General features: G+C 36.9%; 2 protein-coding genes across 2 annotated transcripts in view; both read right to left on the bottom strand.

The window, feature by feature from the left end:
• LOC309809376 (titin) overlaps window positions 1–9559 on the bottom strand; it is a 299194-nt gene extending 289635 nt beyond the window's left edge. The window contains exons 1-2 of the mRNA XM_082630429.1: window positions 9431–9559; window positions 8863–8925 (exon numbers count right to left, since the gene is read on the bottom strand). Coding sequence (XP_082486555.1) covers window positions 8863–8876 — 14 coding nt within the window. The 5' untranslated portion in view covers window positions 8877–8925; window positions 9431–9559. The remainder of the gene's footprint in view (window positions 1–8862; window positions 8926–9430) is intronic.
• Window positions 9560–22821: 13262 nt separating this feature from the next.
• The window catches only part of CCDC141 (coiled-coil domain containing 141), a 197060-nt gene continuing 193406 nt past the window's right edge, over window positions 22822–26475 (bottom strand). The window contains exon 24 of the mRNA XM_082629826.1: window positions 22822–25337. Within this exon, the coding sequence (XP_082485952.1) occupies window positions 25070–25337 (268 nt within the window). The 3' untranslated portion in view covers window positions 22822–25069. The remainder of the gene's footprint in view (window positions 25338–26475) is intronic.

Genomic DNA, 26475 nt, shown 5'->3' on the forward strand with positions numbered 1-26475 from the left:
CAGGCTTATCGTTGAGCTATTTTTACACAGAGAAGTAGAAAAGCAAATTCAGGAAGTGCACAGGGAAGAATGCGCTGACCGAAACAACCCGTTCTGATGGATTAGCGTCTGTGTTCCTTGAGTTACAAAGGCAAGCAAACCTACAACGGGGACATGGGGGGCAAGGAAGTGCTGCTTAAAATTCGAGGCTTCTCTTTGTCCTACTTTTTTTTACTACTTCCAGTTACAGGTGCTTTAGTAGTAAGATTGAATTAATTGCTTTCTACAATTGTTTACAGGTGTACTAATAGTCACTCACATTTAATGGCACATGAAATACGAAAAGTTTATTTTAGACACATGTGATACTTCTATCAAAATAAGAAAGATCAAAAAGTTGGTCTTGTGTATCTCAGTAGCACTGACTCCAGGGGCACGTGGAATTTTGCTCCTACCCTACATGGGCTTAGGCAACTCGAATTTTGGAGTCTCAGATTCGTCAGTTGTAAATTGGTGATTATAATATCTACTTCAAAGGGTTTGGGGGAAGATTAAATGACAGGGAGAATCTGACAGATGGTAAGCATTTAGTTTGTTTGCTGCTGCCAAACATGACATAAAAGAAAATGATTTCTGTGCTTGATAATATTAATTTGATCCATTATCTAACTACCCAGCTGAATATCCAGAATAGTGTTTTCTAAGAAATATTTGAGAAGTCCAAGAGTGAGCTCATAGAAACACACGTCATGTCTTTCCCGGAAGGACCTCAGAAGGTGACATAACATTTATACGTGGAATTAAAGCAAAGCTCAAGAACTACTGGAATCTTAAAGAAGATATAAGCTGGGTTTCTGGGAGGTTGGGACAGGAAAACTTAAACCAGATAAAATCCAACCACAAGCAGATGCTCATTGGTGGTGATATTACTGTCAAATAATAAGATTTACATACACCAAAATGAGGCAGTCTGGCTCATTTTATCCAGTGACTACTGCAGGCACAGACCTAAGAATTAAGGGCTCTTTTGGGACCAAAAATGTCTTTGGAGCTGAAAAATAAGTTTTGCTCTGAAATATAAAAAGGAATTTGCAAAAATGAAAAATAATAGATGTTTATCAAATGCCTACAAAAAAAGACATGTTAACTAGTCAACTGCATTAATGGTGGGTACATTTTAATATGGTTGATATGTTAAGGGGTGGAGGATTCTCCAAAAGAAAAAGAGCCTGTGTGGGACAAAAATCTAAAAATGACCCTGAAGGCAGCTCTACTGTCTTGAAAACAAAGGTAAGCTTTGAAATATTTGAAAGACCCTTTGAACCTTAAACGATGATTTATGTTCTTATGGAATTCTGAAGTTTCTGTATGTCTGTTGCAGAGATTTAGGCCTTTTACCTCTGTGTTTTACCCCATCTATTTCAAATTCCTAGTCAAATTCCACCCCTCACCCTCCTTTCCCCACCCTCCTCCCCCCACCCTCGTGGCCTACGGTTCCTCACCTAATTATAAACGTAGAATCCTTTTGAAGCAAGCCCTTACTGTGAAAGTGAAGTGCGGGGTACTGTATATCCCCTGGCTGCCCCTCTATCCACTACCCACCCCCTTCCATTCTATGGGATGTGCTGGCAGGAGGGAGTTTGGGGTATTTATTCCTTTGGCTCCCTCCTTGCCTAGCTGTAGTTTGGCTGCATCCTTCTTCTACTTGTGACCATGCTCTTGCTGGGGACCCCTTTCCTACAGGTACTCTCTTTGGGTTCTGGTAATTGTTCCTGTGCCATGTATTTAGCTGGGCTTTCTACTGGTGCTTTTCCCAGGGCTCTTCACCATCCACTGTTAGTGTTCATGAACCCGCCCACACCTTGTAATAGTCCCTTTACTAAACTCTCTTCAGTTATGCTATAGAGTTGCATGTGTTTCCTGCCTGACTGTGACCTAACCTAGTTGTATAGAGACAATAATAAAAACTTGTTACAAATACCATATGATATCACTTATATGTGGGATCTAAAATATGACAGAAATGAACTTATCTACAAAACAGAAAACACAGACATAGAGAACAGACTGTGGTTGCCAAGGTGGGGAGGGGCGTGGGGAAAGGAAGGATTTTGGGAGTTTGGCATTAGCAGATGCAAACTATTATATATAGAATGGGTAAACAACAAGGCCCTACTGTATAGCACAGGGAACTATAGTCAATATCCTGTAATAAATCATAATGAAAAAGAATATGAAAAGGAATATATATATGTATAACTGAATCGCTTTGCTGTACAGCAGAAATTAACACATTGTAAATCAACTATACCTCAATAAAATAAATTTTAAAAAATAATAAACATTTCTCTCCCCCCTAAGCTAAACAAGCCTAAGCAATTACCTTCATTTACTGGATAATTGTTTCAATTTCCAATAGACTTCTTTCTTACCCCTTCTTCCCTACAGGCTGCATGTATTTTTTACATTAAGTTCAGACTGCTATTCTTTTCCTCCTCCCTTCTCTCTTCTTCTCTCCCTGCTTTCTTTTCTTTTCAAGTGATTTGTGAGAGTCTTCCATGTACCAAGAACTATGGGGGCTACAGAAAACATAACATCCTTCACTTAATAGTTGGAAAGACAAGAGAGCTATGTAACAAAGCAGGGGAGATGGTGGAAGGGAGGAATCAAAATGATTGGTACACTAAGTGCCCAGGAACCCAGAGATGGAGGAGGGCAGTGTAAGGTGAAACAAAAACAGAACTTCTCATGGAGAGGATAACTTTGGCAGGAAACTTTACATTTCATTCCACACAAAAAAAATTGAGGTATTTCAGCAAAAGTGGATAAAATAATATGAGAAATGGAAATAAAGAATAACTTTCAGAGAAAATAGAAACAGAGTAGAAAAATAAAACCATGTCAAAGAATAACATAAACTCACAAACCAAGATGGTAACTCTATTTACTATAGATGATCTTCAGGTTAGATGGTGAACTTCCTGAAAGTTAAAGAATAAAGAGACATGATTTTCAATCTAGAGAGGGAAGCATACCAATTCCTTGGGGAAGTACAATTTTTTTAACATTGAATTTTAAAAATTTATCAGGCACAACTTTACAGAGAGGGTACTGAATGATATACAGAACATAAAGTGTTTAATAATGTATCTATCACAGATGTAGTGACCTAATTTATATGTTGATATTTTTGGTGGAAGCTTTTAACAAAAGTCAAGGGCATAACATTAAAAGGCAACTCATAAATGCAACTGAATGAGGAGTTGATGAGATATAGTGCAAGTTTAAAAAAATGAGTGGGAGTGGGGCTCCACCCCCTGATCTGTAAGTAGGATTTATCATATATGAAAGATCTTTGGTAACTGTCATGTCTCTCAGGTGTTCCTTTGATAGGAATTGAAACTGAAAGCCAGGAGTACTCTGGCTAGGATCCTGGTTTTCTGTGTGATTGACTGACAAGTGATTAACATTATTTTTAAGAGTTTTAAACAAAGTTCACATTCCCTGTTGTAAAGTTTTTCACATTTTCTCACTGGCATTAACAACAATCACTACTTTACACTTACCAAGTAATTTATATTTTTGTAAGTAAATCCACTTCCAGTTTGATAATTATGCTCTTGGATTGTAGACTATTGATGTAGAACAGTCCTTAGAGACACTGAATGAATCTTCTCTTTGTAAAATGTGTAAGAGGCAAGCAAACATCCTGGAGAAGGTCAGCATGAAATGCAAATCTCTCTCTCAGTGTCAGAACTTGCTGCCACAGGAGAAGGCCAAAGGTTCTAGCTACACATTGTTTTTCATGAGTTCATGACACAAAAGGGCTTTGAAGATGAAGCCATGTCTCGTGTCAATGTTAGAACCAGCGAAGCCAAGCTGTCTGCCTCATACCTCTGTTTCTAAGAGTTTTGTTTAAAGACTTTAGGGGATAGTATTTGGCAGTGGGTATGAGCAGGAATTACCACTAGAAAAAGATATTAAAGGGATTAGTCAGTTTAAGCATTTGATCCTTGAAGTTCTGAGGGTCAGAAGGCTGTGCATACTAGTAAGATAAATCCAGTGGGGTGAGAATTGTTTACGTGGGTTCTTGACATTGAAGGTTTTAACATTTGTGGGTTTGACACATTGTAATGTTATAGAGCCATGGCAGCTAATTTGGGGGAAATGTGAATTTGAATCATGTGTACAATACAGCTGTGTACCAGAGTGTCACCTACTAATAAGTGAGCCTATAGCAGATCAGAGGCACATTAATGTGTGGTTTTGTTCTCTATTTGTGCCACATAGAATCATATTAAATGATGGAAAAAAACCCTTGTTCTAAAAATTTGTAATAGGAAATATAACCTGGACATATCTTATATGTCTGCCAATAGGGAGTATTTATACTGATACAATAGACCATTTGGTAGCTCTTGAAAAATCAGAATAATGGTGAAAGGGAACCTGCTTTACCAGAAATTACAACTTACTATAAAAGTACAGCAATCAAACTGCCAGGTATTAGCACAGTAATAAAAAATAAATTATTAAATAGAACAGAGTGTCCAGAAATAGATACAAGGAAATCCAAGGAATGAATTTATGATGGTTTAGTTCACAATGGTGCTGATATAATTGAATATTTATTCAGAAGAAAGAACTTTGGGACTTCCTTGGAGGTCCAGTGGTTAAGACTTCACCTTCCAATGCAGGGGGTGCGGGTTCAATCCCTGCTCAGGGAGCTAAAATCCCACATGCCTTGTGGCCAAAAAACCAAAATATGAAACAGAAGCAATATTGCAACAAATTCAATAAAGACTTTAAAAATGGTTCACGTAGGGCTTCCCTGGTGGCGCAGTGGTTGAGAGTCCGCCTGCCAATGCAGGGGACACGGGTTCATGCCCCGGTCCGGGAAGATCCCACATGCTGTGGAGTGCCTGGGCCCGTGAGCCATGGCCACTGAGCCTGCGCGTCCGGAGCCTGTGCTCCGCAATGGGAGAGGCCACAACAGTGAGAGGCCCACATACCGCAAAAAAAAAAAAAAAAAAAAAGGTTCACGTAAAAAAAAAAAATCTTTAAAAAAAAGAAAGCACCTCATACCATGTAACATAAATCTTAAATGGATGAAATATCTAAAAGTAAAAAGAACATAATAAAATATTATAACTACATACGTAAAGATATTTGTGGAACCTCACAGGTTGGACAGGCTATCTTAAGCAACATGGGAAACTAAGATGCCATAAACAAAAGACTGAGCAAGTCACCAAGTAAATAATTTTGGGTGGCACGATCTACACTAGTCAAATTCCAAAGAAGGAGGGAAGTACTGTAAGTTTCAAAACTCTCTAAGCTTTGAAAGAGAAGAAAGCAGGCCCTGATATCCAGAAGCTGGTCAGGCACTCCCAGCTTGGTCTGTGTCCTCTTGTTGAATATAAACAAGATCACAGAACATTAACATGAACAGGGCCACTCTGGGACTATGATGGATCAAGACAACAACAAAACCACCCCACTGTCTTGTCTGAACACAAACATGAACACTGCCCAAGCCACATAAATGACCCAGAAGTCTATCCTGGCTAATATGAGTGACTGCTGCTTCTTTACTAGTTTATAGCTTCTACCTCTTTTCATTCTTCCCACCCTATAGATAACATTTATTAAGATACCCAAACATACACTCACCTCTGCCTCCAATTCACAGCAAGGCTCTGTTTCCTTAAAATTCCCTAAAGTCACCTAACATAAGCCCAAATCCTAAGTTATTTCAACCCCCTTGTTACTGAGGTGCCCTGTGCTTCCCTACGGTATGTGGTCTTTGTTGCAACAAACAATAAGCCCAACGTGTTTAACTTTGGATATGCTGCTGATAGTCTTTGGCTGGAGAGTATTGATGTCATATACGTTTATAGATAGCTATATACACAAGTGTGTGTGTGTGTGTGTGTGTGTGTGTGCACATGCACACAGCAAAAAGCCTGGAAATATAAATACTAAAATGTTAATAATAATTGTCTCTGAGTGGTAGATGATGGGTTAACTTGATATTCTTATTTTTTGCTCTTCTATATTCTCTGAGTTTTCTACAATAAAGATTATTGCTATGTATAATAAGAGGAAAAAGCTATTTAAAATAGAGAAATACACATGCAAGGAATTTCTTTTCCTTTAGAAAAATTCCTTTAACGTGTTTGAAAAAGATGGAACATTCGTGTTCAGAAAAGGCTATAAACCTTACAATGGAATTAAATGAATCTAATATTATTTAAATCATAATCCAAATCACAATGAACAAATACTTTTATAATGGAATATAACTAGATTTTACTGATTTCACTATAGACACTGTGAAAAAACCACAATAAGATACAGGAGGTGATGGTTCAGAATAATTAATATCTTTTAATTCAACTTGTTCCCTGATAATTCCTTTCCCTGCTGTGTCCTTCTGAAAGATTTTTTCAAGTTGATTAATTCATCAGATTCCAATATTCCACATCTTTATTCTGCAAGTAGTATCTGATAAATAACTATGCAGAAACTAATGCTACATCTCCAGTTTTTTCCTTAACATTATCTCATACAGAAAGTTCCAGATATAACTCAATATATTTTTCTTCTTATCCATTCTATATTCAATGATTCCAGATCAGTGACCCATTTAAGAATAGAAAAATGTAATAATATTAAAATAGGACTTGGGGGTGAGGAGGATAGTTCACCCCATTGTCTTATTGTCTTGAAATTCCTATAAATAAGTGTTACCTCCTGAGGACCTTCTATTAAAAGAGTTTTTAGAAGAGTAAAAGACATAAACTTTGTACTAAGGTAAGAATAAGATTAACTTTTTTGCAGTTCCAAATTAATAAATCCAACAACTTAACTTAATAGTTCATAATAGCTTCAGAAATAGTGTGGATTCAATTCTACTTGCTGGATAGACTGGCTATGAGATTGTGGGTATGAACAGAAGTCACCCTTCTAGGAAAGCCAGAGACCGAAAGACTTGAGTTTGACTCAAGAATATTCAGAACTGAGGGATCTTTAAGTATGGTCCATCCCTTAGCCTGACCAAAGATGGACCATCTTCCCACTGTCTGTAATGCCTTCTTTGTATATAATCCATGTCTTTGAAAGGAGTTTGTATGATATTCAAGAAGTTGTGAAAGGAGTTTGTATGATATTCAAGAAGTTGGACCTGAGAGCCTATTGGGAGAGCTGGAGCATGACATACTGCTGGAAGAGGGGAAGAAGAGATGAATGGGGTTGGGAAGAGATCCTTCTTTCCCAGGCTAAAGCAGGGAAAAATCCCCAGCCAGAGACATGGTGTAGCTGGAAGGTATGAGGTCTGGGTTCTAGCCTAGTTTTATTTCTATCCAGCTGTGCGATAACCCTTCTGGGCCTATATCTGACAAGGAAGGGCAAGAATGACCATCTTTGAGGGACAGGAAGACCAGGTAGGGAGGCTGTCTCATCAGGCCAGAGCATGGTGATGTCAGTAAAGATAAAAGAAGAGGTCAAAGTTGAGAGATGATTATGAGTTCTTAAAAATTAGAGACCTTGGAGTGAGGAAAATGGATGTAAAGATGATCCCAAGACTTCTGGCTTAAGTAAGTGGGTTGGTAATAACGCCTTTTACTGACATAAGGAGAGACACAAGCTTGGGGAAAGGTAAGTTCTGATATAGGCAAAACTAAGGGGATAGTGGGAGATTCAGCTGAGGTGCAGAGTAGATGGTAGAAACTGGAGCTTATAATGGGAGTCTAAACAGGAGATAAACCTTCAGCAGCTATTGGCTCATTTGATTGGCACCTGAAACTTTGGGAGTGAATGATCTCTCACTCAGGAGAACAGGGAGGTCTAAAAGACAAGAGAACTAGGATGGATAACTGAGAAAGTGCAACAGTTGAAAGGAGGAGGAGATGTGCAAAAAGATGGAGAAGGAAGAATAAGAGGAAATCCAGGTGAGAATGGTAGCACAAAAGCCAAAGGAAATGAATCCTTTAAGAATGAGGGAGAAATGAATGGTTCCAAAGGTTGCTGGAATGTGCCATTTGGATTCAGCATCATTTTAACATTAGGGAGATGTGTCCATGAAGTGGTGGGAGATGGAAGTGTATAAACCTCTTTCAAGAAATTTCTTTTGTGAAGGGAGGAAAAAATAGAAGGGTAGCTGGAGGATTTTCATGGAAAATAGAAAAATCCACCAATTCTTCCCAGAGAAGTGTGAAAGATCAGCATCTACATCTATGATGAGTTCTTATCTGCTTCAGGTATTTAGCTCAGATTTTATATCGAATGTCGGGGCACACCACCTCACAGCACAAGACACACAGATGCTTGAATACATAAGAATATGATTCCAGAGACATGTCACATCACATTTGCTACTGCTTGTAGACAATCAACATTTTAATTGGGTTTTTAATACTGAATGAGTAATGACATATTGGCTCATTAAAGGCCGCCACTGGCAGTGAGTGGGTAGGCGTGGCAATCCGCTTAAGGGGTAGAGGTAACACTGAGGCAGACCCCAGAACTCAAAAATCAGAGAAATAGGGTTGCTATTAGGAAACAGACTTGAGTCTAATGACTGTTCCTGGATGGTAGATAGATTTTCAAAGTTACCTTAATGAGACAGAATGGCTTTCAGGCTAGAGTAGAATGCAAAGAAAAAAAGACTTTTAATAAGTCATGAGCATGTTGTTCAGAAATGCAGTGCAGTAGAAGGAGTTACCAAGGGAAGCGGTGGCTCTCCTCATCCTTTCCAGCACCACCTGAAAGAAGGCAGACAGGGCACACTCTGTTGGGCCACACATTCTCAGAACCTTTATCATATTGTGAAGATAAGTGTGTCAGACCATCTGAGCCTAATGATAATGAACTCAAACTTACCTCTCTGACTCCATGCTCACCAAGCAACCTTTTGGGTGGTAATTCTCCTTCCTTTGTAGCTTGCTGTAAAACCATATTCACATTTTAAGTAGTGATTAGTTTCAACAACATGTCATCTGACACATTGACAAATGCTGATAAGTATAATTTTATTGGTTTTGTTTTGTTTCTCTCTGGTTTGCAGTTTTTTTGTTTCCTAATTTTATGAATATAATGGACTTATATTTAGTTTAATATTTGCATACATTTAAGTTATCAAGTATTAAAAAATAATGAAATTTAAAATTCTCGGGACCTGTAATATTTTTCTCTTAATAGGTTTGTTTATTATTAAACAGTGTCACAAATTAAAAATCTAAATGATGCTTAGAACATTCAATCCATTTTATGCCTAGGAACCACAATTTGACTAGATTTCACTTTTTTATCACTTCAAAAATTAGTGTTTTTTTCTTTTCAAATCCATTGAAAAAATTAATAGACTTTATTTTTTAGAGAAGTTTTAGGTTTACAAAAATATTAAGAGGAAAGTACTGAGAGTTCCCATATACTCCTTTCCCACACACACCTTGCTTTAGTGTTGTACGTCTGTCACAACCGATAAGCCAGTATTCCAGGCACTACAATGTGGAATCAAATCTCCTTCCTGGAGGTGGGTGGGTCAAACATTTTCTAGAAATGCTGGAATTTTGTCTAGTACTAAAAAAGAAAAAAGGTATTTGTAATTGCTGATAGTAGCTACACATATGCTGTATTTTAAGCGTGTTCATTTTCAGAAGTATTTATAAACAATAACAATTTTCTTTTTACTGCAATCTTCCAGCATCTAGCAACCACCAATAGGTTCCCTGAATTTAAAAAAACAAAAGCAAAAGTAAAAATAAAACCTATTAAGGTAACTTCATGTCAAGACTCTTGACTATAGTCATCTTGTTAAATTCTATTTTCTTCACATAGAGGGGTGAGAGAAGGAACTGACAGGAGAAGAAACTTGTTTTTAAGCTACAAATTCTCATGCTTTATGGTGGATTTTGTCAGAGTACGGATTTCCAGACTAAACAGCCACAACCTTAGAGACTATACTATAGGCACAGATTTAAACAGAATTAATATCGATGACATTTAGAAGTGTACATGTAGACTTCGATGGCAAACGGACCTAGCCTCCTTACCAAAAAATTCTCCACATTTTTTCCCGCTCAAATTCCAGGAGGATGTAGACTCCAATCTGATGAATTTTGTGGGCTTCTATTTGACATATTTGATTGAACATCATCATTATACTGGGGGGAGGGTGAGAAGCTGGAAATTTCAGCTCTCATAACAAATTTGTTAAACTAAAACCTTAGTAATCTATCCAGGATAGTAATAATCCATTTAAGAAAAAAAGCTGATAAAAGAAAAGGTTAAGGGCTTCCCTGGCGGCGCAGTGGTTGAGAGTCCGCCTGCCGATGCAGGGGACACCGGTTCGTGCCCCGGTCCGGGAAGATCCCACATGCCGCGGAGCAGCTTGGCCCGTGAGCCATGGCCGCTGAGCCTGCACATCCGGAGCCTGTGCTCTGCAACGGGAGAGGCCACAGCAGTGAGAGGCCTGCGTACCGCAAAAAAAAAAAAAAAAAAAAAAAAAAGGTTAAATAAAGAAACAACAGTAAAATTGTGTGAAGGCCACATTAATTGCTGGATTTTATTTTCTAAATTTTGCTAAAAAAGCAGTATTGTTTGATCCTGACCAAGGCTGTGCTAACTTGTTCTTTAGAACAGTGGTTGCCAGCTGAGGATGATTTTATGCTGGGGATATTTGGTGATATCTGGAGACATTTTAGTTGTCACAACTGAGGGTGGGTGTGCTAATGTTGTCTAGTGGGTAGAAGCTGTGGATGTTGCTGAACATTCTACGATGCACAGGACTGTCCCCACAAGAAAGATGTATCTGGACCCAAATGTTAATTGTGCAGAGGTTGAGAAGCCCAGCCTTAGAGGAATACACCACGAAAACCACATTTTCCTTATCTTTAAGTAACTTTAGTAAGAATATAGATATCTTATGGAATGCTCTTCTCAAAACCCAAGCAAAATGCAGTTTCCACACAGAACATGTTCTGGTCAATGTACATATAAGTTGGGTATTTTTTTTTAAAAAGCTTTCTATTAAATTAAAAGACATAGGAGAATATATTTATTGCATCTGTTTATGAAGCATCTGCATAAGTATATTCACCAAGTAAAGCACACCAACGATACCCCCCCTTGTTTATGGGATACATAACAGGACACTGAGTCATGATTTACTGCAGTTTATGTTCTATCACAGGGTAAGTGATTAGAAAGTTGTAGTTACTTCTGTTTAAATATATAGCTATTGCTCTGTCCTCTGGCTCACTTTGAAAACTTGTGCTTCTGAAAGCTTAAGGTTCTATTTTTATTCTTCTTATTTGGCTCTGACTTGTGTGACTGTGTTCCTGCCCCTCATTCTCCTTGGCTTGGTCACACTGGACTGGTAGAGAATGAGAGAGAGAGAGAGAGAGAGAGTGTGTGTGTGTGTGTGTGTGTGTGTGTGTGTGTTTCTGTGTCTGGGATGGGTGGCAGGGTTGCAGATAAGGCTCAGATAATTTCTCTCTCAGGATTATCTTCGCTCTGAAAACCAGAATTTATAATCTCACAAATCAAATTTTCCTTTTATATATGTATTCTTAATTAAACACAATCTCCTCCTAGTAAAACTTAAAAAACAAGGAAAATGATATCTGAACATGTTGGGCACTTAAAAATGTTTTTGTCCAGGCTTCAGTTCAATTTAGAATAAAATTATTAAGTGTTCTAGTTGTAATTACTCTAAATGCAATAAAAAATACTGTTTAAAACAGTGACTTTAACTCAGTTGTTTCTCCCTGAGAATGAGAGCTAAAGTAGATCAAAGTGAAATCAAATAATATATTTTTTTAAAAAAGCATTAATTTATATGAACCATTTAGAAGAAATCATTAGAAGTATGTAAAAGCTTATTTCAAAAGAGATCATAACAGAAAAATAATTTGACTTCATTTCAATATAATAAAAGCTAAAATTTGTTAATTGCCTGAAACTGACACGGAGCTTTCCTTGAAAGCAGATATTGTGTGGGTGGACATGTTGATAACCCTGTTTGGAGTGCTACAGTCTTATGAGGTTGCCTACCTATGAAGTTCAAGATTCCACATGCTAAACATGTCCAAATGACTTTTTATGTTCTATTTCGCCACTACACAATTTCATACTCATTCCATACAAAGAGAACGTCCAACTAGGATTGCATTTTTCTAGAGAATGACAAGATCTATGCCAATTAACTGTCCCTTTTCTAACATAGGGATAATTTGTCAACAACTACTATGTGCTATATTCTCAATTATTTTATCATTCAACTGAATCATAGACTGCTAACAGCATTTCTACATTAAAGGGCATTGAGGCTGGGACTTTTAGAGGCTGAATAAGAGCCTGTGCTTGGGTATACCATGTTTTTAACTGACTCTATTTGGAGTCCTACCATAATATTTTTCTTTTCTTCTCTGTTGAATAAAGAGAACATTTTATGACCGCCAAGTGTGTACTATTCCCAGCAAAGAAAGTTCTTATTTGCCTTCTTCTTCCCAGGAAATTTACTTTAAATTTTATCCTGAAACTTGGCTGGCCTCTTGGTCACTTGGCCCCCAAACACCAAGTCCTTGGTAATATCATCTGCCTGTTCTAATGAGAAAACCAAGGATATACTTGTGTATTTAATACCCCTTAGTGATCAGTGAGAGCTGGAAGCACTTTTAGAGATGGTTTAATTTATAAAATCATTCACAGGCAAGGAACATGAGGGATAGAGATTTTAGTTGTCATAATCCTCAGAGCTCTTCTGTATCAGAGCTAGGATTAGAATTCAGGTCTTTAGCACTTCAAAATAGTAACGTTTAAGAGGAGTAATACAGAATAGACCATATATTTAAAACAAGTGCTCATTTCTATTTCTGTTTGAATGCAAGATGATTAAAACAGGCTCAAATGCATGATATATTTTATAAAATCCATGTTCCACTATTTTAATAAACATTATTAAAGGATTTCAATTAACCTGTAAAAAAGATACAAGACAACCTCAACAAAAAGCCTATGTTTATCCAATTAAAAAAAGATTTCTGCCTCTAGGTTCCTCAGAGCAACATCAGAATAGGGGCTGAATTTTATCTCATCTAATTTATCTCCAAATGACAATTCTAGATTAGACATGTAAAGTCACATCCATCATTAAAAAATTAAAATGACAGTGAACCTTGGTTATAATTTGCTTATTTCCAATAATGTACTATACAGCCAATGTCATATAATTTAAATATCAATGATACTAATTTTTAATATATGTCTCAATGTTATTAAAATAGCCATATAAATTTCATACTGTGTTTGGAGTCAAAAATATACTTTAATGCTTAGAACATGAACAACAAAGTTTCCTTGGTAATTTCTACTTACAGAAATGGCAGCAATAAACATTAATAATCTAAAATTTAGATTAGTTACTTTCATTGCAAAATGTTTACGTGATCACACCATAACTCGAGTTTTTAGGTCACTTGAAATAGTATGCTCTGGGAACTCATTGGTAAACTTTCCAAAGGGCATTTAATGCTGGCATTGACTTGTTGGCTGTTTATGCTCGTTGGCGGGGCATACAACTCTGAATATAATTGCAAGTGGTTTCTGATTTCCCGCCACCCCCCGCTCCACCCTGCCAAAAGAAGTTCTTAATGCAGAGAATATTGTCTCCATTCTGAATAAATCTTTGGCATATTTTCAAACAGAAAAGCACTTTAGTCATTATAATCTGCCTGACCTACTATGGCCCTAAGAGACTTTGTTGGCTAGCACTATGGGTTTAGAACATAGAATAGAACATACTCGTCTGGAAACTATTTTGCAGAGTTCTTGGTGGCATTGCTTAAATACCACACATTGTCAAAACTGTCTGATTAAACGTGGGATCCCTGAACCTAAATTCATTCTCAAACAGGACTCTACAGATTTCAGAATGATCCCTACCACTCTAACTTCTTTTACTGTTTCTACTATAGAAATCTGTCAATCTGTCTCAATATTCCTATGACAGTGTTGAATTTTTCCATTTTGAATCTTATAAATTTGGAGCACAGATGTCACCAACATGAAGTTACTGCATACAAGGCTTGAAGTCTTTAGAAACCAAAGTATTCTCTAAAACAATGTTCTTCAAACTTTAATATGTATAAAAATGACCTGAGAATCTTGCTAAGACGTAGAGTCTGATTCAGTAGGGCTGGGGTGGAATCTGAGATTCTTCATTTTCACCAAGCTCCTAGGTAATGCTGATGCTGCTAGTCCTCTATAGCAAGGCTCTAAAAGACACACCAGATAAAATCAAGCAGTTGACTTATGGCAACTTATTCTTTAAGATGTGTAGTTCTAAAACATTTGTGAAAAATATTTTCCTCCTACCTTATACTAACTCTTAAAGAGAATCAGGTGTGAAGGGGAGGGGCTGCCAAGTGTGGACACACAATGGAGAAATGTTCCTCTTTTCTACCAATCTGAAACTTTGCAGGTTGGCTCAAAGAGGCTAAGTCTTAGAGGTTTACATGACAATGTCTGCATACTAAACTGGAGGAGTGTTCCTGAAGCTATGCCAGGATTATCAGGGTCAGCTCTGATGGAGTGGTCATATGGAGACAGATGATGATGCCTGGGATGACTTTCTATACCAAGTCTTTGTAAGATTTTCAGAAGATACCCATTATGAATATAGATACAATTAGATGCATTTATAGGCAAGTTTGTAGATACGTATGGATGTGTATGCATATGTACATTTATGTGAGTTTACTCCAGAACAGAAGAAAGCAAGAGGACACAACTTTTTTAAACCAACATCACAGAGAAGAACACTAACACATAATTATAACTGGGTTTGTATTTCCTTCAATGGTTTCCATCCTCGGTCCCATCTGTCATTTAATCATATTGTTATAGCTATTGCTTGACATCTTGTCTTTATCATCTCACCTATTTATTGCCTTAGACAATATTTCCTGTTTGTGGCTGTCATGGAATTCAATTTCAGTGAATTTCACCAGCTAAGTTCCATGAACCTAAAAAATGTTTAATATGACCATTGGGTTAACTTATCTATGCAGTATACAGTTAGTTACTTAGTGCCAGGCAAAACAAATTCTTTATTATTTCATACCTTCTAAACTTTTTCCCATTAAAATTAATGACATGGTGAGAAAGTATAGGAGAAACGAATTCAATAGCTAGTTCCTTTTTCATGGTGAAAGACTATACCATAGTGAGAAACCATTATATTTGACTTTGGAAAACTGTCTTCACTTAATTTGATTACTGTCCTGTTATAAACAGGTCACTATTCTGCAATGGGATGTTATATAGGATTATATTCCCTATCAAATATTAAATACCATGAAAATTTTCTCTCTTGAATTGGAGCAACTGCATTCCTTAAGAGCATTTATGAATCAATATTCATACAAGAATAAATATCCCCTATCTGCAAAAGGTGTATAAGAAAATCAGATTAAAATGATTACCTTTACAAGAATTTAATGTTAAATTACATTTTAAAGAATTCTCAGTGGAGCTAAGAATCAGGCAAGTGAATTCTACATTGTTTCCACGTACTTAGTAGACATAATATACATTTCATTATTTGCATGTATAAACCATTAGCAGTAAAAAAAGAAGTGAACACACAAAACATTTGTCCCTGTAGTAATCATACATGCTGTATAACCTTGAAAAATGAACTAGAAAAATCCATCTTTAAGAAGCCACATTCAGTACTTTATATGGAAGATACAAATACAATAGCCAATGGATTAAAAAAAAACTGCTGCTTCTCAAGCATGATTTATGATATTGTTATTACATTTAAATAAAAGTAACCTCTAAGTTCTACTTAGAAATAACTCTCTGAATTGCTATCTAGGAGGAATTTAAATGGATTTATATTTGGAGCTGATATATTTGTATACAGATCTGAAGAGTATTTTCCCCTTGTTTATCAGTAATCTGGGAATCCTGTTTGGAAACACCGGTTTTTAATCATACATTTAAAAAACTGGGGAGTTGTGCTGAGTATTTTATCTTCTGGCATGCACATAAATATATGTCTGTATTATACCACTGTTAAAATAAGAAATGTCTATTTTAACTCTTGGTCATCAGTTCCTCAGGGCACTGGTACCATTAACAAGAGGTGTTTTCCTAACCTGATTAATCATACATCACCTGGGAATTTTATATATTACCTAATTCATATGGATAAGAACTCATACTAAGAAATAGGTGTACACACACACACACACACACAAACACATATACAGCACCAAGATCCAAAACTCTTGAAAAGTTTTTTATTAATTCACAATGACATTAATGACATGTGACACACTGTGCTGCATAACTGCTACGAACAATTTCTCACATTTAAAGAAACCATATAGATTTTCCTAATTCCAAGGTTCTTTGTGAGATGGTGCCATCCCTTAACTTACTGAATTTTTACCTATGATGGGATAGAGTCAGAGCACAGAAGAATGGGATTCAAGTGTCAAGAAAACCAGCCCCATAACCTTAGACTGTGGTCATGACTCCCACATGTACATTCTGTTAAGCCTGAGTCATTCTTCATGGTTCATGATCCATTTTTAATTGTAATAGTAAATCAATATTTGTGCAATTATATAATATGCTGCCATAGATTTGAACTAAAACTATGACTGCTTTGCTTGCATATCCATTTATAAGTCCTGGATGGAGTTGTAACAGGGCTTCACTGTTTATATGATTAAATTTATAAAGCATTTGATAAAATATAAGTTTAATACTTGGCCTTTGTGGTACATCAGTTAGTTTTCTTTTAAGTGATAATGTATAATACCAATTACGTTTTAGACAAATGATACATATGACCAAAAATTACCTTCAAGAACATGGAAATGAAGAAAGTACTTATAGTTACCATCTAGAAAATACAAAATGATTATTTTCATTGAAGTTTCCTGTTAGATGTAGGTACCAAAGTAGTCATTTGTTTTCCATCTTTTAATTAATTAATAGACCAATATATGACTTTATGAAACTGATTACTTTTGAAAGTATAATATAATGGCTGACATATTTTAGCTCTGATTTCTATCAAGAAATCTTAGAAATATACTAGCAGCATGAGTCCATCCTTGCTGATAGGAAAAGCACTTATCCACGGGAGATACATTCATTCTTGTAGTGCAGCACAGTACCAACTGATAAATCATCCACTCTGGGATTTGATGTCAGAGGCTAAAAGACTCCTTCTGTTCTAATATTAATGTGTTATTGTTGGGGAAAGCTCAGCTTTACAACATTATAATTACAATGTCTTTCTAATTTTTCTCTTTCAGTGATAATGACAATGGCAGCAAATGATAAAGTTTATGTTCCACATCAAATATTCCCTTGCTCTGTTGAGCATTGTCTCCTTCAAATAATTTACCTCTCTCAAAACCCCCCAAAATAATGCAGGAAGCTGCAAGAAAAATAAAGTGTGAGATGTTGCAACTAGATTACAAGTATCCATGATGTCTGTAATCAATTGTTGGAAAGAGACAAATTCAGGTTGCCCACCTTTTGCCTTGGCCTCAAAAGATGCCTGATTCACCATGATTCTTTTATTGCTAACTCCCTGCCTTTCTCCTGGATACCATTGGTGCAGGCCTTCTGCTTTTGGTGAACTTGCTATATTTATTTATTAGTTCTAAGAGTTTTTGGAAGATTCTTTGGGATTTTATAGATAGAAAATCATGCTTTCTGTAAACAAAAGCATTTTATTTCTTCTTTTCCAATCTACAGAACTTTTGTTTCCTTTTCTTGTCTTATTCACTAGGTAGGACTTCCAGTACAATGTGGGCTGAGAGTAGTGAGAGATGACATTCTTACCTTCTTCCCAGTCTTGGGGAGAAAGTGTCCAGTCTCTCATCATTAAGTATGATGTTAGTTATAGGGTTTTTTTGTAGATGCTCTTTATCAAGTTGAGGAAATTTCTTCTGTTACTAGTTTTCTGTGAGTTTTAAAAAAATTATCATGAACACATATTGAATGTTCTCAAATGTTATTCCTGAAGTAACTGATATAATCATATGATTTTTCTTCTCTTGCCTGTAGATGTGGTGGATTGATTGATTTTTGAATATAGGACCAGCCTGCATACCTGGAAAAAATCCCACTTGTATGTGTAAGTTTATTTATTCACTGTTGGATTGGATTTGTTAGTACTCTGTTGAGAATTTTTGGGTCTACGTTCATGAGTGATATTGGCCTATAGTTTTATTTTAATATCTTTATCTGGTTTTAGTACACTGTGGTATACTCAGGGGAAAATGTTCATGTAGAAGATGAATAGTTGCTGATTGACTGAAATATACCAAGATGATCCCCTAAATCAAGAAGAGAACTGAGGCCTTGCAGCACAACCTGGGAGTGTTTATTGGCAACACTGGTTTCTGTCTATCAGTGAATGTCTCTGGGAATTTTTTTTTCCGGAGAAAGACGTGTATGGATTTTTCTAAAACATTTTGCATTGGTTTCCTCAGGCTGCCGTAACAAAGAACAGTCGGTCTTCAGTAGCTGTGGATGCACACCCTGTGGATAAAGGAGGGTCCCACTGTACCACGCTATTTTATGTAAGGGATTTGAGCACTGGTGGATTTTGGTATCTGTTGGGGGAGGAGGTATCCTGGAACCAATCCCCCAGGGATACTGAAGGAGGACTCTACCACAAACTGGAAGGCTTAAAACAACAGAAATTTCTTCTTTCTCAGTTCTAAAGGCTAGAAGTCCAAAATGAAGGCATCAGTAGGACCAGGCTCTCTCTGAAGTCTCTAGGGAAGAATGCTTCGTTGCTCCTCTCACTTCTGGGGGTGGCCACCTCTGGTGTCGTACGGCTTGCAGCAGCTGCATTACACCAACCTGCTTTTGACATCACTTGGCCTTTTCCCGTGTGTCTCTTCTGTGTCTCCAGGTCTGTCATGGCCTTCTTACAAGAACACCAGTTGTGGATTTAGGGCTCACCCTGACACTTCAACCAGTACAGTCCTCTAATTGAATAACAAAAAATGTCATGCAGACACATTTTATTGTGGCCTCTAACTTCCTCTCAGGCAGCTCCTCACATACGTTGCCTAGATGTGTAGGAAATTCATACTGCGAGGGAGGATAACAAAGCTGACTCAGTTTCCTCATCCCGATGTTTGGCTATTTTTCCCCTCTGGTCCTATATTTCCCAACACTTAGTGGAACACAGCACACAAATCTTTCAGGTTCCCACATACCCCATTTCCTCACAAGAATCTATCGGGGATTTTTGGTGGGGGAAATGTTCTTAGTTCATCTGATTACCTAGACCAGGATGTGAGGAGAAATTCTATTACTCCTTTAAAAAGAATAGAAATGAATAAATGTGCATTTAAGAGGCATCTTCTAGAGCTGCGTTAACTTGAATCAAAGGTAGGCCTTTGAGGGTCGGCATGGCAATGGCTGCTAGAAAAGACACTTTGGAGCAGATGGGCATTTAGCCTTCCTGATCCTGCCAGGTACCTAGTTTCCTACTTTGTCTGCAGTTCCAGCTGCCCTGCTTGCCAACAGCCTGTTTGTATGGAGGTTTGCATAATACTTATTACAAAGAAAGGCGGCTTTCTGGCATCATTAGAATAACAAGGGTTAGAGATTATTTGCCATGGATAAGCTTCCTTTGTATTTCATCTTGTGAATTTTTATCTTCAGAAGATTTTATTCTATGATTTTTAATGCTAATATAAGATAAAATGTCATTTTGTAGTTATTGGATCAATAAAGTTCTTGCAAAAGAACAGTTGCTGAATGACAAAGGGAAAAGTTTATTTCATTAGCCAGCTCTGGAGCTGTTATTTCACAAGTATTGTTATTAAGTGAGTTCTAAATGGGAAAAGAGACATAGCAGGGAGCCATCAGAATACAGATTGGAAACTTCGAATTATGTACCTATTATTGTTTTGGTTTAAAGAAAAGTCATCAGTTTTTCCAGCAATGCCTATAGTTAAAATATGTTTTAATTTCACTAGGTTTTTATTACGTTAACTGGAAATATATGCACACAAACGTTCTTGTCTATACAATTCTTTCTGTTCCCTTGTCCTCTTAGGAGGATAGGGTGTTAATTTTATGGTATAAAAAAGAGCATCCAAAGAATTGGATTTGCCAAGTCCTGGCTTAAACAAATGAAATTTCCATTGAACAGAAGGAAGAGCTATCTGGCCAAACAGACTCCAGAATCAAAGACTAGTTCATCTGGAGGAGTGTCATGCATCCAACTTTCACCCCCAATTTTGGGTGGTTCATGATGTTATATAAACTCTCACCCACATAAGGAATAATGGTGTGGGGATTCTTGAGGAAAAGCCAAATTAGCAGCTTTGTGCTTTCCATTTTGAGGCTGAATTCATGCACAGCTGATAACATTCAAATCTCATCTCATGTGAAGAGAGAGGAGAAATGAATTGTTGTTGCTTTGAGCAGGACACTGTTTCATTTTGTGAATGCAAATTTTTTGGCTCTTTGATGCAGCTCAAGATTCTGCTTATTATAAATGGAAAACAGTCTGTCATGCTTTGGCATTTGCATTGACACACACAATATCAGAGTGTACTAGGAGGAGATATTTTATTTTGTTTCAGCTAACTTACTTCAGGGACACGCTTAAAATACTGCACCTACAACAGGAATGTCAAAAGCTTCAGATGGCAGTTTCTAGTAAGGCACGGTCATGAATAAAAATAAACAAAGTGGAACAAGATGCAATATTTTTTCCTTCCTTCATTTGGAATTCAAATAATCTAATTTTTTGGATTTGGCTGTTTTTAGATTTACACTTATGAATGAAAAGCCGGTTTTAAATAAGGTCTGTTCACAACCAGATTACTGAGCCCCAGCTACAATAAAATATTGATAATTTGTGCAGTGTTCTAAAGAAATATATAAATTCTGGTTTTGGCAGTTTGGACTTAGTCACTGAGAGGGGAGACACCCACTTCTCCACTTACACCTGATGATGATTTATGCCTGATTATATCTGCTTTAAAATGTTGGAAAAATGATCCTGGATTTTGACTCTTCTCTCCTCAGTATTATTTTGACTGCTAGAGACAGCCTATATCTTTAAGTTTAAAGTTTCAATTGGGGTGCAGCCCAGAGGCTCTGGAGGATTCTCACTTAAGTTTCATAGGTTAGGTGAGGTTAGAACCTGATTCTGACTGGTTAATGTCCATAACAAGAAAGAATAATCAGGCGACAAATAACATCTTTCTCTTAACATTCCCCCACCCATCTCTCCAAAACAAAAAGAAGAGACAAAACAAGCTAGGCTTATCTTTGCTTACCTCTGACAACAATTCAAGAAATATTGAGTGTGACTATGTCTTAAGTGCTGGGACTACGATGACGAACAGGGCTGCCACAGATTCTGCTGATAAGGATCTCTCGCTCTAGCCAGGAGACAGATGTGCGATTCCAATGCAACTATTAAGGGAGGTGACATGGTCAGCTCAGCTGCTGATAGGGCACATAGCAGGAACATCTACACTGGACTTGATGGGTCAGAAGGCTTCCTGGGAAGGTTGTGTCTCCAAAGGACCTGGAAGGATAAGCAGGAGTTAAGCCACATGAAGTTGGGTAGAATAGAGTAAGGGAGTTCTGGGAAGGAGGACTGGAGAGAAGTAAGATCATGACAGGGTAAAACCTGAAGTTAAGTATCGCTTTATGGGGGGATTGGAAGGGATGGAACAGAGGCTGGGAATGGAAGCATAGGTACTAAAGGACCTTGTGTGCTACTTGAAGAAATTTAAGGGTGAAGTGGTTAGGAGGTTCTTGCAATAATTTATTTTAAGCCTGTGTCTTAACTATAAGTGATGGTTAGCATTATTGAATGAAACAGCTAAATTTTCCTGCTTCTTTTTCCAAATACTTTAGATATTATAGAATATGCAAAGATTCAAATGTAAAGATTCCTATGGTAAATTTCTCCTGGAATTGAATGTAAAATAAATGTTTTACCATCAAATGTTTATACATCCTTTTATCAGAAAATAAAAACTGGAAAAAATAATTTTGCCTTATAGGAAGCTCAAAACACATTTTGTGTTGCATTCCTTCAAGGTATCAAGTATATATTCTTTAAAATTTCTTTTGGTCATTTTCATTTTCTTGTTGAAAAGTGTTTTGATATTGCTGACTGTCCAGAATTTACTCTAGAAGTAAACAGGTATATATCACGTATATATCTCAAAATAGAAACATCACATCCATTTCCTAAGTTTTTCATTTTTAACCAATACTTTTGGTTCATACTTTCATAGGGGGAATTTTTGATCAAGACAAAAACGTTAACAGAAAGGATAATCACACTGAAGTCTTTGAAATTAAAGTATAACCAAAAGAATAACTGAATAGCTAATTATTCTTCACTGCTGTGGGGATTACTAAACAGTCAATAGCCCAGAGAATATGCAGGTAGGTAAGTGGGTAGGTAGGTAAATGGATGGGTGGATGGATGGATAGATGATAGATAGATAGACAGATACACAGCTATCCGAACTATAACGTGAATATCAGCATAATGCTTTATCCCAACATTTGAGCTCTAGGTGTGTATGTATACAAATATATGATATATATAAGGTATATATATAAGATATATATATCAGATATATGTATAAACCTTATGCTTGATATAGAAATCAAATATATCAGGGACTTTATATGCCTTCTTTGGTCATCACCATGGATATATGTATATCCCATCCTGCTCCCCAAAGGATTAACATTTACTGGCATGCAACAGGTAAAGCAAACCAGTAATTCCCAGGCCCTAACAACCCCAAACCAAAAATTCAGCCAAGCTGGAGTTACTCAGTTTTCCTGGGTCTCTCTGATGTACACATGTTATTAAACTTCTGTTTGATTTTCTCCTGTTAAAAAAAACTCAACCAAGCTGACAAAAAGAGATGGGAGATCCCACTAAATTAACAAGAAAGAGATAGAGTGAGACAAGAATTTGTTACCTGGTCCTGCTGGCCCTCTTTGGACATACGTAGGTTTTACTCTTTAGCTTCAAATGGGAATAGCAATTTGGCAAGATATGCACAATACTTGAAACTGGACGAAAAGGACAGGAGAATTAAGAGACTATGAATTCCCTAGGATGCTGTATATATAAGCTTTTAATAGGTTTTTGTCAAAATTTTTAAGAAATTAAGAGATCATTAAATTGAATACACAGCACAAGAAAATATATGCCAACTTTTTACTTAGCCACACATTTCACATCTTCAGTTAATATCCAGTAACTTTTTAATACCAACTTGAATATATTAAATTTAATTATTTTTAGACAGGCTTTACAGCAACATAATTAATGCCTCCTCTTCATCAAAAATCTATAATGAATATTCTTTCAACTAAAGATTTTACCCTAACATGACAAGACTACGTTTAAAATCTAAAAACAAATGCCTCTATTATACATGTTTATTTTTTAAAGGAACTAAAATGATGATCCTCTTTTCTGAATAATATATTTCAGAAAGGCATAGAACATTCTTCAATATTACAGTGATAGGGCTTCCCTGGTGGCGCAGTGGTTGAGAGTCTGCCTGCCGATGCAGGGGACACGGGTTCGTGCCCCGGTCCGGGAAGATCCCACATGCCGTGGAGCGGCTGGGCCCGTGAGCCATGGCCACTGAGCCTGCACGTCCGGAGCCTGTGCTCCACAACGGGAGAGGCCACAGCGGTGAGAGGCCTGCAAACCGCAAAAAAAAAAAAAAAAAAAAAAAAAACAAAACCCAACGAAAATATTACAGTGATAATTATAAGAAAAGGATAGAATTTATCTTATGTCATCCTATTATATACTTTTTCTCTCCCAAGATCTTACTAAATGTATCCCCCTGAGTTTAATTTCAAGTCTTTGAAAAAGATATATATAGTCTTAAGAAATTAGAAAGGAATTTAAGTTCCAATTCAGAAAACATCATTTTCCTATATGGAAATAGTTGGAAATCACATACTAACACCATCCTTTAATTAATATTCAAAAGAAACAATATGTGAAAGAGAAACAGTGGGCAGAAGGCAGTGTGATGACAAATTACAGTAAGCAATACAATTACCCTTAGTCTTCATAGAGTACTTTCCATTTTCCAGATCTTTACAAGACATGAAATGAAAACCTTCAGTTGCCCAGGAGGTAGATGATGAACCCATTTGCCAAATGGGAAACTGAGGCACTACTATGCCTTCCCACAGGCTGTAAAAATGGTCAGCAACAGAATCAAGATTAGAAGCAGGAGAAGCCAGTTGCAGCTGTATACACATGGCTGCCCCAAATATGTCAACAGAAGGACAGGAATACTGTTGGTCCACCTCTGCAGGTATACTCTATCTTGCTCTGTGACACACAGAGCTGATGGAAGTTTCAAACTCATTTAAGGCTAACAGCACATCTATTCTCCAATGTCAAACCCATGAGATCAACAGGAGGAATGATTATTTGCAGTGCCATCCTCAGACTCAGGAATGTAGGCTATGGTGAAACTACATAGAATGTATTTCAATAAATGAGATCAAGACATGAAAAGCAAAATTAAAGGACATCTTATGCAATAATCAAAATTACAATTTTAGTTCAACATTTCTACTCTTATTCTACAAAGAGGTGTTTATGCGTACAATTAAAAATAGATTATCAAACAATTGGATTTGAAATAAAACACATCTGCATGCTGATGTAAGACTTGATCTGCATGTTTTTAAATTAGGAGGGAATAAACATAGTACAATTTGACTGTGTTATACTGAACACATCTCTTTTGAGAATACAAAAATCTGTCCTTATTCACTGCTAATGATTTACTGAGCTCTTCAAATACATTAAAGCACTAAAGAAAATTTGATTATTTCACCGAGCAGTGGTATTCCAAAAAAGCAATATGGCCAAAATGGAGGTACACTTGGTGGGGGATACTTGGTTGGGGATGCTTGGTGGGAGATGCAGGAAAATAAACAGCAGTATTGTTGTCCTTTAGGGTCATAAGAATGACGCCCATTGGTGCCAACCCCGCAGTTACTGTGTGAGTAGCCAGTACATTAGGGACACACTAACATAGATGACACTCAGCAGGATCCAGTTTATTCTTGTGATGGGCGGCCTGCGGTTACCTGTCACGTGGAGGATGACACTGGAAGAGAGAATGCCACTAGAGTTTTGGGCCCGAGCCACATAGAGGCCCGCATCTGCCTCGCATACCTTCGGAATGAACACCGAATGTCTTGTCTCCTTGTGTAAAACCTGCAAGTGCCCATCTGCAGACAATTTCTGGCCCTTCTTGTACCTGAAGCAGAGAGTCAGTTTTTAAAGTCAGGATCACTGTTTATTCACATCATTTCCAAGTTCTAATAAGCACTACAATTCGGCCCATGACTACTGCAATATTCTCTAGTATTAGCAGGAACTCTGCAGCAACCACAAATTCCAGTGGGGCTGTTTATCCTTCAAGCAGAGGTTGTCACCTGGTAGCCATAGATGTGCTTGATGGGCTCAGACTGTGTTTTTTAAAAACTGAATGTTCGGACATTTACCAATTAGAATATTGCATATGAAAATTCAGATATCCAACTCCTCTTAAAAAAACTGGGCCATCTGGTCACATTGGGCCACCATTTGCTCATGGCAACAATTACCCCAAATGGGAAATGGCACCTTCTATTTGACCTGTGTCATTCTTTCAGCCACTATGAAACAGCAGCTTGTGACTCCTTGAAATCTATGGGAGAAAGATTCATCTTCCCCATCAGACTCATCCCACAAGATCCACAGGAGAATACCAATGCGCCGCTTTAGAGGAAGGTACTTACATAGCACTTCCTGGCGAGATGAGTTCATTTAATTTTTGTGAATTAATTTCAATAGAAGAAAATAATTTCTAATTATAAAAGGCATTTATTCAATTGGATTATTACTGTTAATGACATGTTTCTAAGTGTTTCCTACGAATATGAGCACTTAGCTGCATCATTATACAAAGCAAATAATTTGTTTATTTTGTATACTCTAGATTCTTGTTTATTTATTTATCCCCATGTTCTTCCACACAAGAAGTGGTGACAAACCTGAACCATTTTCTATTCCCATTGCCTAAGTGATAATTTTGCATTTTTCTGAGTGTCCTAAGAATGATTCCCTGATAGTTTGCCAGTTGTTAACTGAGCAAAATTGTTGTAAATTCGAGGGCAAGATATTTTTTCACAATACTGCAGCAGTTCTTCAACAGTAAATACTAATCAAGTCATTTTTTGTGTGGACCAAAACAAGAAACACTTCAGACAACATTTTTCTTTGGAGTGAACAAATATTTAATAATGAATTAAATGATGATATTAAATAATAAATTTACTGATATTTAAATTCCTAAATACAAAATTCCTGATCTGTAAAAAACATGCAATTGTAAAAACAACAAAATAAGATAA

Source organism: Mesoplodon mirus (assembly GCF_964341445.2).
Source record: "Mesoplodon mirus genome assembly, chromosome: 8".
NCBI lineage: Eukaryota > Metazoa > Chordata > Mammalia > Artiodactyla > Ziphiidae > Mesoplodon > Mesoplodon mirus.